General features: G+C 46.6%; 1 protein-coding gene across 4 annotated transcripts in view; it reads left to right on the plus strand.

Moving 5' to 3' along the window:
- GLI2 (GLI family zinc finger 2) overlaps positions 1–12,039 on the plus strand; it is a 204,585-nt gene that overhangs the window by 47,589 nt on the left and 144,957 nt on the right. For 3 of the 4 annotated variants that reach the window (XM_030018854.1, XM_030018853.1, XM_030018859.1), the window contains exon 2: positions 10,107–10,269. The exons of the other annotated variant lie outside the window; for it this stretch is intronic. In XM_030018854.1, coding sequence (XP_029874714.1) covers positions 10,137–10,269 — 133 coding nt within the window. In that variant the 5' untranslated portion in view covers positions 10,107–10,136. The remainder of the gene's footprint in view (positions 1–10,106; positions 10,270–12,039) is intronic. 4 annotated transcript variants of the gene reach the window in all.

Raw genomic sequence — 12,039 nt, forward strand, 5'->3', positions numbered from 1 at the left:
ACCAGATTCAGTAATACCGGTCAGGACTAATTTGTGTATTAAATGAGCTATTCCACTTCTTGTTTATTACTTGGGTTTGCAGCGTTAGAGTCTACACAATTAAGGAATCTCTTCTCTTTGAGTCCCTTGGTACCTTGATTAATTTTAATCTTGACATCTTGATTTCTGGCTAAATGAGTGCTCATTTTCACCCTTGTCTTTTGTCATTAGCTTAATACCCTCCTGAATACTTTAGCCTGTCTCCTGAAAGACTTATTCCCTTCCACTCAAATGACAGCCAGCCACGTTGTACAGTCTCTTTTCTCCGTAGAAGATGGACCTGCACTGCTGAAAACTGAGGGTCTCTGCCTTTCACCGCTTACTTAACTGTTGATTTTTTGAATCGTATATAGCCCTGTAACTTGAGTCACAGCTCGCAGAAATGAGCACTGTTCGGAGTACTAATTTCATTCTCCCTTATAAAGTTCCTTGCAAGGACTCTCGGTCGTTCTTGAATCTTTCTTCACCAGTGTGCTTGTGTCCTTGCAGACTAGGCTGCCTTGCTCATGGGTATATCCCATATAGCTCTGTCGTCTCCTACTACATCAACTGTCAGATATTTTGACGGTTTTGGGGTTTGCAAATGCTCTGTTACTTGTGTGCGTGAGGCTGGACTCAATGACCTCCACAGGTCCCTTCCAACCCCAAATACTCTATGATCCTGTCAGAAACTCTTCTCCCATTCCCATCTGGATGAATTTTTCTCCATTCTCCCGTTTATGAACTGCCAACCATTTTATGTGGTCTGCATCCTGCCTTCAGCTGGCAACTGTAGTCCTATAAAGACAATATGTGTTTCTATCCAGTGTGGAATAGCAGCTTGTGTGGTGTATGTGTTCAGCAGAGGAAAACGAGTCAATTGAAGTGTTGCTTTTTTGTTTTTAATTACATTCTTGTTTCCTTCCCAGGCTTCTCTCTTCTACATACTTACACGTGTGCCTCTGGAGGGAGGATTCAATAGGCTGATGAACTGGAATGTTTAAAAATAAACCAAAATTTTGTAATGAAACATGTTCTGAAAGAACCCAGTTGCTATAGGGATTTTTGCAAGGATGCAGTCCTTCGTCTTTCATTGCTCAAAATAAAGGTTTTCCTTCCTTGAGCCAAATGAGGGTTTTCTTATCCAAGCTTTGGAGCCTGTTCAATGTCATCTGGATGGACTAGTCACTACAAGACAATATTACTCATCCCACCCCTACATAAAGCAAACCCATTAAACTTCACTGCATGTGGTTTGTATTTGGGGTTTCATTCATGAGAGTTGAAAGTGCCCAAACTACTGCAGCACGGAAGTGCAACCCTGACAGGATTCTCCTTCAGTCACCACCAGCCAACAAAGCATTCACTTCCACCTTCTCAAAAGCTCCCTCAAATCTGATTTCAAGGCAGCTCTTTTTCTCTTAGCCAAATCTCCTGTGTTGGCTCTCACCCGCTCTGTGGAACCTGCATGAACATCTCTGGTCAGAATCAGAGTCCCTGCTCCACTTGTAGTACGTGCAATTTACTTTTCTTAGTATCTTTTACTCATAAACCTGCTGAAAAGTCAATAGGTTAATTATTACTGCTTTGGAATTAGAGTCTAATTTTGTTGTAAACAGTTTAACTGCTGGTCCTCCACCCTGGTCTTAATACAGTCTGTGTTTAGCTGTTACCCACCCTGGTATATCTGCCAAGCACCACAGACATTTTATCTGACATGTTAGTTATTAACAGTTTCTGCTCTTGTTGGAGCACGAAGACTTGATGAAGGGGTTTTTTTGGTTTCTTCATTTTCATTTTTTTTCTTTTTCTACTCTGGTGTGCAGAGGTTTCCTAAAGTGAAAACAATACTTTTTCATTACATACATGCACACACATATAGGTAATATTTGTCTTTTTTTTTTTTTTTTCTTCTTGGAAAAAACCCAGAAAATTCTATAACAGGAAACTGAAAACTTCTTTGGATTTACATCAAAAAACCAAACTTTGGCAAAAGAGTTGTCTAAGTTCTCTCACCCTTACAACAAAAACAAACAAATAAACAAAACCCAAGTGAAGATTCATGGACCAGTTATAATGGTGATGCATCACTTTTGAGCAATTTTTGTTTACCTGATTGCATCCTCCCATATTTTTGCAGCATGTTAACACAGAGTCTGAACGCAGGAGTGTCTTGATTATCTTCTTTGACGGTTTTTCACATGTTGGAATTCGCATAGTAAAAATTTTCTCATGATAAGACACGTAGGATTGGCTTTGTAAAAGTACAAGCATGACTTTGTTTTCCTGTTCCACCACAAAAGGCTCTTCCCTCCAGCCCTCACTCCTCCATCTTCTCAGTTCTTCCAAAGTAAGAAACAAAGATAACTTCTGAGAGAGAGGAGGGAAAGTCATGTACCCCAGCCTGCATGTCTCAGCATGGACCAATACCGAGTCTGTGTCTGGCTTTGAGCTTTTATGTCTGCTCATATGTTTTGTTGACGTATTGTAATTGTTTATAACCCAGCATCTGAAAGATAACTTCTGTTCAAGGCTCTAAGGTTGGCAACTTGAAAATATAGTTGAAGGGGGGAAACGATTCAAATTTATCTGATATTTTATAAATTGGTCTTATTTGTAAGGAAGCAGCAATATTAAAGTGACATTAGTGTTTGTGAAAAACATGAATGTCAGGCTAAACCCAAAGGATGGGTGAAATGTGAGTTACTTTATTCAATATCATCTCCCTTCCAGTAACTACAGCCCAGAAAGTAAATGGCTTTAGAAAGGGAAAAACTATTTATGTTTCAATTCACTAGCCTCAGTGTGGTCATCTGGTGCCATGGAGTGTCCTAGGATAGCGTGGCCTCTGGTTGACATTCCCGATGGATGCATGTCTCCCGTAGGTCCTGTGCCACATCTGTCAGGCCTGCCCAGGACCAGGGGTCCCCGGGTGCTGGGTGCCCCTGTGCAGACACTGGCATTGCACTCTTGCTGTCCAGGGCCCGTTAGTGTCTGGTCCCCGCTGGAAGGTCTCCAGGGAGCATGCAGCTGGTGAATGCTAGTTCTGGAGCAGGCAGCTGAATACTTAAACGCCTTCCATATGGTGGTAATTTCTGATCACCACCACTAACTCTGCAGGCAGGCCTTGTTTGATATAAGTGGAAAGCTTCTGTGGTCAGTGTCAGTGTAAGGAGGGACAGCACTTGTGACTCTTTCCGAGGTGTATCTGACATCGTTCCTTTCATATGCCTGGCACCACGTGAAGCAGGGGATTGTATCCTCATGTCTAGGTACTCCAGCTACAAAGAGTGATAGAGCACGCTGGACGGCTGCATTCCTTAGAGCTATTTGCAGGGCATGTTTTCTTCCATCAGAGACCTTTGCATCTCTCCATTTTGCTTCCCTGCAAGTTCACTGAATGTTTTCTGTCCGTCTTCCCTCTGTGCCATGCCTCCCTGCCCTGTCCCTGTCATGCTAGACATCATGGTGTGCCTTCCCCTGCCCTAGCAGGGCTATGTATCTCCATCTCCCATGGTACCAGGCCTGTCTGCAGCCTCTTCCTCTTTCCCGTGCTACTCTTTTCTGTCTCCACAGGATTTGCCATTGCCTGCCTTGTGCCTGTACTTCCATTCACTCATATTCTTCAGTAAGGTCTTACCTACCCTAGTCTGTAAGGTCATCCCTCTTTCCCCTTACCTCTTCTCTGTCTTCCAGGCTCTTCTCCATCTTCAGGAACCCGCTGCTTTTTCCACATGCAGCCAATCATCCCTGCAAACACCCCTTCTTCCCTCATGCCTCCTTCCCTCATGCATTTTTCCATGCTTTGCCTCCTCTCTTTACCTCGCTGGGCAGAGTTGTGCCCGTTGGCACCTGGAATATCCCCAGGTCTTCTGGAGCTGGTTGGAGGTGATGTTCTGAGGTTATCACATTACAGAGAAAAGCTGCCAAGCACCAGGCAGTCCTGGGTGCACTTTGACCCCTCACAGTAAGGCAAGAGTGGCTTCTTCCTCGTGCTTTTGGTTTGCCGTTGCCATATGGAAATGGCAGATGGTGTTGATCAGGAAGTTAATCTAGAAGCGTATCCGTTTCATGCCGTACGTGAAAGATTTGTTCATTAAACTTAGAACTCTAATTTAAAGCCAATTAACAGAGTGATTTGAAGAGACTTGTTGGTTTTGAAGTTCAAAAGAGATGCTGAGTCTCTGATTTCAGCCTTTGTACATTCCAGAACCTGTATAACTATTGCAGTGTTGCCAACTCTCCTGGGGTTTTTCTGTCTCTCTCTCTCTTTTTTTTTTTTTTAAATTTTTTTTTTTTTCCCCTACCCCTTCCCCCCCCATTTTCTTTTTTTGTCCCCTCTTTATTTTTTTGAGTCATGCAACTTTTGCCGTAGGCTGCAACTGTTTGGTGAAGCCTTATAAACTCCCAGCTTTCTTAGCAATTTTAGCCCTACATTTGGGGGTGGGTGGGCAGAACTTGCGTGTCTTTCTATCCTCTTTGCTGAAAGCCAGCACAGCTCTCTCTTCCCTCCCTTTGGCAGCCCAGTATTAGTCTTCCATAAGCAGGAGTTGGGGAAGGAGGTAGAAAAACTGAAGAAGCCTTGAGCAGCACTGTGCCCTCCTAACGCCACTTCTGTCAGCATGGGGTTGTCTCTGCTTCCTTCCCTCCTCCCCATAACATCTCCTGAAGCTGCTAGGGACCCACCACAGAAGTTTTCTCAAGCTTGAAAGGGACAGCACGGGCCTCCAGACAGGCAGCTCCTACTCCACACGCGCACGCCCCAGCGTACAGCTCTAATTTCCATGTGTAGGAAATTGAGTAGACCATTCCTAAGAAATGGCAGGATGGGAAACCTTGTGTCAGGAGGACCCGGAAAGTGATTAGTTCTGAATTAATATTTACGCTGCTTTTACCTGAGATTGATATTCTGTAAACGCTTGTAGATCCTTCAGCAACAGACAGCATGTTTGGATAGTCCCAACGTTTAGTAGCAGCATGTGTACAGAAAAAACTTTCTTCAGTAATTTGAAGCTGTTGCTGATATAAAAGAAAATAGAGGGGTCAAGTTTTCCTGTGGTATAGAGCCTATGACTTCACTGGGTTAACTGCTGCTACTTCCGTGTAATTGAGAACATAATTTGGCTCAAACCCTGGGAGACTGAAAAGGATCACAGCAGCCACTGTATTAAGGCAATGTTCAAAACAGTTGGCTCACACGGAATTTCATAAGCAGATCATGTATTCAGAAGGCTTTAGCTGTATGACACAGTCCACTGCAAAAGAAGAGATGGTGGGTGTATCTCTTTGTTTATCTTAACTAAAACAGCACGCCAGGAAAAGCTATCAAACTTGGTTTTGTACCTACGTGGGAGGCGATGTGGCAGAACAGATAAAGTATCTCCCTGTGGGTGCGTGAGGACAAACCTGGTGAGAGCTGCGTGAAGGCTGCCCGCGGTTATCCCAGCTCCCATCGGTCACGCCGGGAGCCAGCAGCAGCGGGGCTTCATCCTGGCTGGGTTGCGGTGGAGGTGGTGCTGGTGTCAGCAGCCAACGCACCTCCGTCGTGTCCCCTTGGGGGTGATGGCACCTCGCTGGCACCGCTGGGGCTGGGCGTGAGGAGGTCAGGTAGAGGTGGACTTTAAATAAAGGAGAGGATAGACATCGGCATGAGAAAGCCCAAAATATTCACAAAAGCAGAATGGCTGCTGGAAGCCTCCTTTGGAAACCCCTTCCTGCCGCCCCGTGGGGCTGCCAGGCGTGAAGGTGGCATTCAGTGACTCTGGTAGCTTATGGAAGATTGGACCCGTGTCACAACGTCACTGGTGGCACCTGCCCTCTGCCAGAGAGGCTTGCTTCCACACTGCTACTTAGTCTTTGAGGAAAGGTGGCCAAAATCGGCGATTTGTGTGTCACAGAAAAGCTTAGGGGGGCATATATCTATCTTTTCTGCTCTGTCTAGGGGAGAAGAAGGGGGTTTCTTGATGAAAGAAAAATCCTGAAGAAGGAAATAATGCCTTTACAAGAAAAGAGTGTGTGGGGGGGATGGTTGATGGAGTATCTGTTTATTCCCAAGTTTGCTGGCAGTCCTGCTCAGGCTGATGTCCTCCAAAAGAGACAGGCATTCTGGGACTGCACTTTCGACCATTCCTCGAGCACTTAGCGGGAGGGATTGTTTTATTAGGAAAGTTTACGGCTTCTTGTTTTCCCTCAAAGGCAAATGTGACTTTGTTGTTTTTAATTCTGTTGGGATTTCTCCCTTTTAATATACAACGCAGCTGTTAAAATAGCTGGGGTTGTCTAGGGCAAATCATATAGCACTTTCCTTGTTCAGATCTCAGATGGCTGCCTTTTTAGTGTCGCTGCAGAATTATATTACAGGGCATATGAATAGTGCTGGTATTAGTGTCAAAATCAATTACCCAACCCTCCTCCTGCAGAGAAAGCTACAAACCTTAGGAACAATCTGAGTAATCTATTCTGGGTTTCTAATTCTGAGTAATGACGGAGGGCAGAGTTGTGCTTGAATAAGTGCACAGGGTCTTTCTCCGTATAGTCACTCCTAAATGCATGCTCTTTACAGGAAAAAGCAGGCTCCCTGTGAAACCCTTTTTCATGCCAAATGGCTCGCTGCTAAGATTAATCTGTCATTGAATTTATAAATTCTGTGTGGCACAGAGCAGCGGAAAAAGTTTAGCATTGAACAGAAAGCAAACTATGTATTGCTTAAAAAATGAATGTTGTGCTCCTGGATGGTGTGGATTGACTGCCTCCATCAATATATCTTCTTATACTGGTAATAAAAATACTTCCATAGCCTTGTGCCTCCGAGGATCTCAAAGCGCTTTGCAAATAGGCCAAAGTACTATTTCCTATTTTATGGCTGTGGAAACCGGCTGCGGGAGAGGTTAAACTTTTTGCCCAGGGACACAGAGGAGACTGTGGCAGAGCCAAGGTGGGAACCTAAATCTCCAGAGCTGCAGCGCTGTGTCCTGGTCACACACTGCACCAAAGCACAGCAGGGGAGCCTGCTGGTCACTGACTCGCAGCCATCGTCCGTGAAACCTCGGGAGGTGGGATATGAAATCAGTGTTGGTGCTCCTTCGCTCCCGGGTCTCTGTCCCGGTCTGTGGGTGGGTGTGCTGAGCAGGGCAGGATCCGGCCGGGGAGGATGCTTGTGTCCTCCCGGGCTGGGACGGTCAGCTCTGGTTTTGGGTGGCTGTGGAAGGAGAATGGCTTTTGGTTACTGCTGACTTGGGGAAAAGCTCAGAGCCTCGCATCCAGCCCGCTCTGACCCAAGCACCTTTACGAAGCAAAAATAACTATAGACTTACTACCCTAAATCCTGCAAGATTAGAGTAGTTGTATGCTTTCTTTTTTTTCCTAAGCCAGTATTTGAGAAGGCTTTACCTGTTTAATACAACCGTTTATTAGAAACACTTGATTTTATTATTATTTTTTTTAAATTCATAGTTCATCTTAGAAGAGAGCATACAGCTACAAAGGCCAGATTTTCAAATACGGGCCTGATCTCTTGTCAAACTCCAGTTGGATAAATGACGCGTCTGAAAACCTGGGTCCCTACTGAGGGGTCTGTGGCAGTGGTTTAGAGATCTCGCTTCAGATACCTCTCTGGACAAAAGCATGGCTCTAACCTGCGTGTTTCACGGGAGAACAATTTCTATTACCAGTTTTTTCCTTCCCCTCCCTGGCTGCTGTGCTCTGCAGCCCGCAGCCCCCCGAGGAAGCTCCCTCAGGCATGAGGCTGCCCTGAGGGTCAGGGTAACCGGGGAGGCAGGAGGCCGGGAGGGGTGCGAGGGCAAGCGTCTGGTTTCAAACAAAAGTGCAAAGCCTTGAAAGGAGGGACTAAGAAGAAACAGGTGGGGGGCTAGTAATATAGCCTCTGAAGTTTATTTGCTTAACGAACAGAAGCCCAGGCTGTCAGACCCAGGTCAAATACTCCTCCAGTTTGAGTGTATTTATTTCCTACGTGGTCTGTAACCCAACCTGATTTCTGGATTAAACCACTGTAAAGTCCTGGCCCCCAGGAACCCATCCCATGTTTGCCATCAAGCCCAGCACATGCCGGGGCAGGACCTCGAGGGGCCACCTCGGTATTCACTGGAGCCTTGTGTCATCAGTAAAGCCTGTAATTGTGGGTCCCGTCATTTCCAATGCAAGCTTCGCCGTTTACAGCTGCAAATCTGTGACCGCAGATCCATCACTTAGTTGTGCCATTAACACGAGCCATGCCCGAGGGCTCCTGGGATAAGCTGCTCGGGCTGCAGCACACAGCTGCTCGGTGGGCCATCGTCCTGCTGGAGCCCAGGCAGTGGTGACAACGCTGGAGGACAACATCCACCACATGCCAGCTCCCTCTAGGGTGCCAGCAAGGCTGGCTCTGTATTTATAAGAAAGTTTTAAAGTAGCTCAGAGGAGGAAATGGTTTAGGACAGCCTGTCTTGAACAGTGGTGCAACGTGGAGGGTCTCCAACGGTGGGTGCGAGGGAGCCTGGGAGCACGGGGCCATGCGCCGCTGTGCTGAGCCGTGGAGCTCCTCCTGGAGCAGGGAAAGAGGGTCTTTGCTTTCCTGCTTGTCTGTCCTCAAGTTACAGCACAAAAACTTCTTGAAAACCAGCAAAATAGCAAGGGGGGGGGGGGGGGGAATCACAAAACGAAGTGCTTACGCCAGGGTCATGAACAACTGAAGGGTAAAAGCTGCAGATCACACATGGGAGTTTCTGAAATCTTTGTGTGTTTTAAAGTTTTTGGGAGAGTTAACTTTTTAATCCAAGATGTTCAGGAGTCAGTTAATCCTTCAGAGTGAAGGGGGGGAAGTTTGAGCTGGCACAACGGCAGTAAAACTACCTGCAAACAAAAAAATGTTTTCTGGTTTCCCAGACGTTTTTTGGCTGATCCCATTAATTCCAGTAAGGTAAACAGCCAGTGTGCTCCAGAGTATCTCAGGAGCTGAAAAATTTGCATCTGAAAATTTGCATATGAAAAATTACAGATCTGCATTAAAATCAGAAAGGAAAGGAGGAATTAGCAGTGGGTTTTCCCAAGAGCAGACTGAGGCCGGTAGTGCCAGGTAACTGTGTGGGTTCTGCGAAAACAGGAGTCACGTGGTGACATTTGAAATAAACCAAGTTAAAACGGGGCAAACTAAAGTATTTGCAGTCAGAAATGAAGCATGCCTCCTCATTTAAGAGAAGCCCCACTTTTACGTTAAATTTGGGATACACATGTGTTTGCTTTTGGGAGACCAGGTGAGTCATGCAGAACAAACAATCAAGCTAACAAAAAGTTTAGGAGCTGTTATTTTTCATGGACCTAAGTTTTAAAAAACCAGGTTATTTGCGCTTTGTTATCTTCTTGTTTCACAGAGCTTTCAGTGGCACTTAATTCACCATTTGTAATGGGAGTAGAGCTGTAGCTGATTTTCAGACGCGACCGGTCAGGATAGAAGAGCTTGCATGGGAGAGAGGAATCGGTAGATGTTAGTCCTTACCAGCGACAGCTGGATGGGTTCTGGCAGACCTGCTGTGGCTTATCCGTAAGCACTGTTGAAATGTTCTGGTCAGGGCACTGGCTCAGAAACAGCACACAGAATAAGCACCAACTGGGGAAAAGAAAAAAAAACACCTTAAATGTATTTTTATCTCTACTTTTATTGGAAGTCTTTAGCTGACTCAGTTTTTTGTTATGGTGGGCTAGGTTACGTATAGGATGGACAAATTGGTTTTATACACGCTAAATTTTTTGCGTCTCACCTGTCCTTTAATCCTGGAAAGCCCTTTGGACCTGTAAGCTTTATTATGTAGCCCAAGTTTAAGTGGGGAAAAAATGTATTTTGGTCTTGATCCTTTTAGGTCTTCAACTGCCTGAAGCCAGCGGGATGTGAGAATACCCATCCCTTTGCAGGGTTGTGTCCTTTTTGCTTGCAACTGCTGTGCTGGCTGCGCCGCTGGAGTTAGAAACCCTGGAAATCTTTGCTCCTCGCCATTTACTTTTGAGCTCTGCCGAACCATCGGCCGCTTCCTCGTGGAGCTGATTTTGCCTGTTTTGTGAGTGGTGACCAGAATCTGGTTTTGTTTTATGTCCTGTAGGGTTGCTGAGCTGGAAGATGCACATCTAAGATGGAAACTTCTGCTTCAACTGCTGCTGGGAAAAAAGAAGGGAAAGGTGCAGTTCTGGAGGGGAATGGCTTTACGGAGACGGGGAAGAAACCCACTCCTTTAGCAGCTGCAGGAGCAGCAGTGGCACAAGGAGGTACTTTATGTTTTCCAGAATTTGAAAGCAGCAGGGGTGTTTTTCATTAGACTGTAAGAATTTAATAAGTACAGTGGCATCTGTCCTCCTGTGAACACGCTGAGTTTATTGGGGTTCTCAGCCGTCGGAGGTCACAGGAGCGGGAAGCTGTGTCACCGCGTGGCGTCCGAACGTCACTGCACCGTGACGAGTCGCCGCCGCTCCCAGCGAACTGGGCTGGGGTGAGGGAGAGGACGGGTGGGGAGAGGTGGCCGCTGGAGAGTTGAGGCATCCCATCACTGCTTGCCACCGGCCGGCCGACCGGTGCTGCGCGGTGTAGGCAGCGCGGTGCCTGCTACTCCTCCACGGCTGGCTGGGGAGGCTGGCTGGAGCTGGGGAGCACCCTCTTATCACGGTTGGGGAGGGGTGTTGTGTGCCGGCTGGGATCCTGCTAATGAGCTAAACAGACTGCACCGTCTTCAGTTGTTGCTGCTGGGATTTCATGGTTAGGGAGGCATTTGGGATTGTCCAGTTCCAATGCAAGAAGGTTCACAAAGAAACTCCCCAACTTGCGCCGTTCAGAAATAGCTCAGGTCCTGATTTCTTTTTCCTGTCGGTGTTTTTGGCAAGATTTTGGTCCTGCTGGTGTTGAAGTCAATTAGGAAGCTGTCGTGGACACCCATGGGCACGGGGTCATTTTTGGCAGGTATAACACCAGTGTGTGGGGGTCATGCAGGCACGTTGCTCCTGCCTCCTCTCACCCACTACAGCAGACAAAACACAGCCCCAGAAAACACGTCCCTCTCTGGCACACGTGTGCTGGTGGATTGCCAAATTGGTGCCAGGGGCCCTTTGTGGTGTCTCCAGCTGTGGGCAAGGCTGTGCCCACCAGGGAGGCACTACGCTGCCCTTGCCGGGGACTGGGACTGGGCATCCTTTCTGGAGAGGGCATAAGGAGACAAACTTGGAAGGGGCTGCACCAGCTTGGATGTGACAAGAGACATCACAGCTGTGTAAACTTTGCAGGCAGCTTTTTTATCCTTCTCTAAAATATACCTTATAGCTAGCCAGAGTCTACCTCAAAATAAACCCTTCTCCTCCCTCTCCTTCACTGCAGGGTAGTTTCTCATCACCCCAGGAGAGCAGCACGACTCCCCTGTGGGCTCCTCTGTTTCTTACACAGCTCAGCTGGAGAGTTTTTGTTTTCTGTTGGCTGAGTTTTGAAGATAGTTCCCAGCCCAAATTGCTTAAATCTGCTTTATCCATCCTTCCTTTTCAACACCTTTGTTACTCAGTTTTTGTTTCCACATTGATCTGGGAAGATTCAGATGTACAGAATAAGGTAGCAGCTGCTAGATTATAATCTATCATCTTAGTTTGTGTGTTTGATAAACTTTGTTAGCTTTTGTTATCCAAAGGAAAGGTTTTCTGAAGAAGAACTAGAAAATCTTTTACACAGAGTTGTTTGGAGGGAAACACAACTTCATGCTGCTGAATGGGTCTGAGCCACCTTCCTTGTGAGCACTATGCAAAGTGGCAGAAGGGAAGGCTTGCTGGGCAGCAGAAATAGGGGAAAGGCAGAGACAGCAACGTGCTGAAGTTTGCCATCCCCCAGCAGATTTTGATCCCTGTTGAAGAAGCACAGGCTGTAGGAACGACTGAGGCAGCCCACTTGAGGCATCATCTCAGCAACTGGCAGAACCAAAGGGCTGATTGGCACCAGCGAAGTCTGAACGTGTGCTAAAATTGAAAACCCACAGATGTGCTGTTCTGAATAAACAGCTTCTCCCC

This window comes from Aquila chrysaetos, chromosome 6 (assembly GCF_900496995.4).
Source record: "Aquila chrysaetos chrysaetos chromosome 6, bAquChr1.4, whole genome shotgun sequence".
In the NCBI taxonomy this organism is placed as follows: Eukaryota; Metazoa; Chordata; class Aves; order Accipitriformes; family Accipitridae; genus Aquila; species Aquila chrysaetos.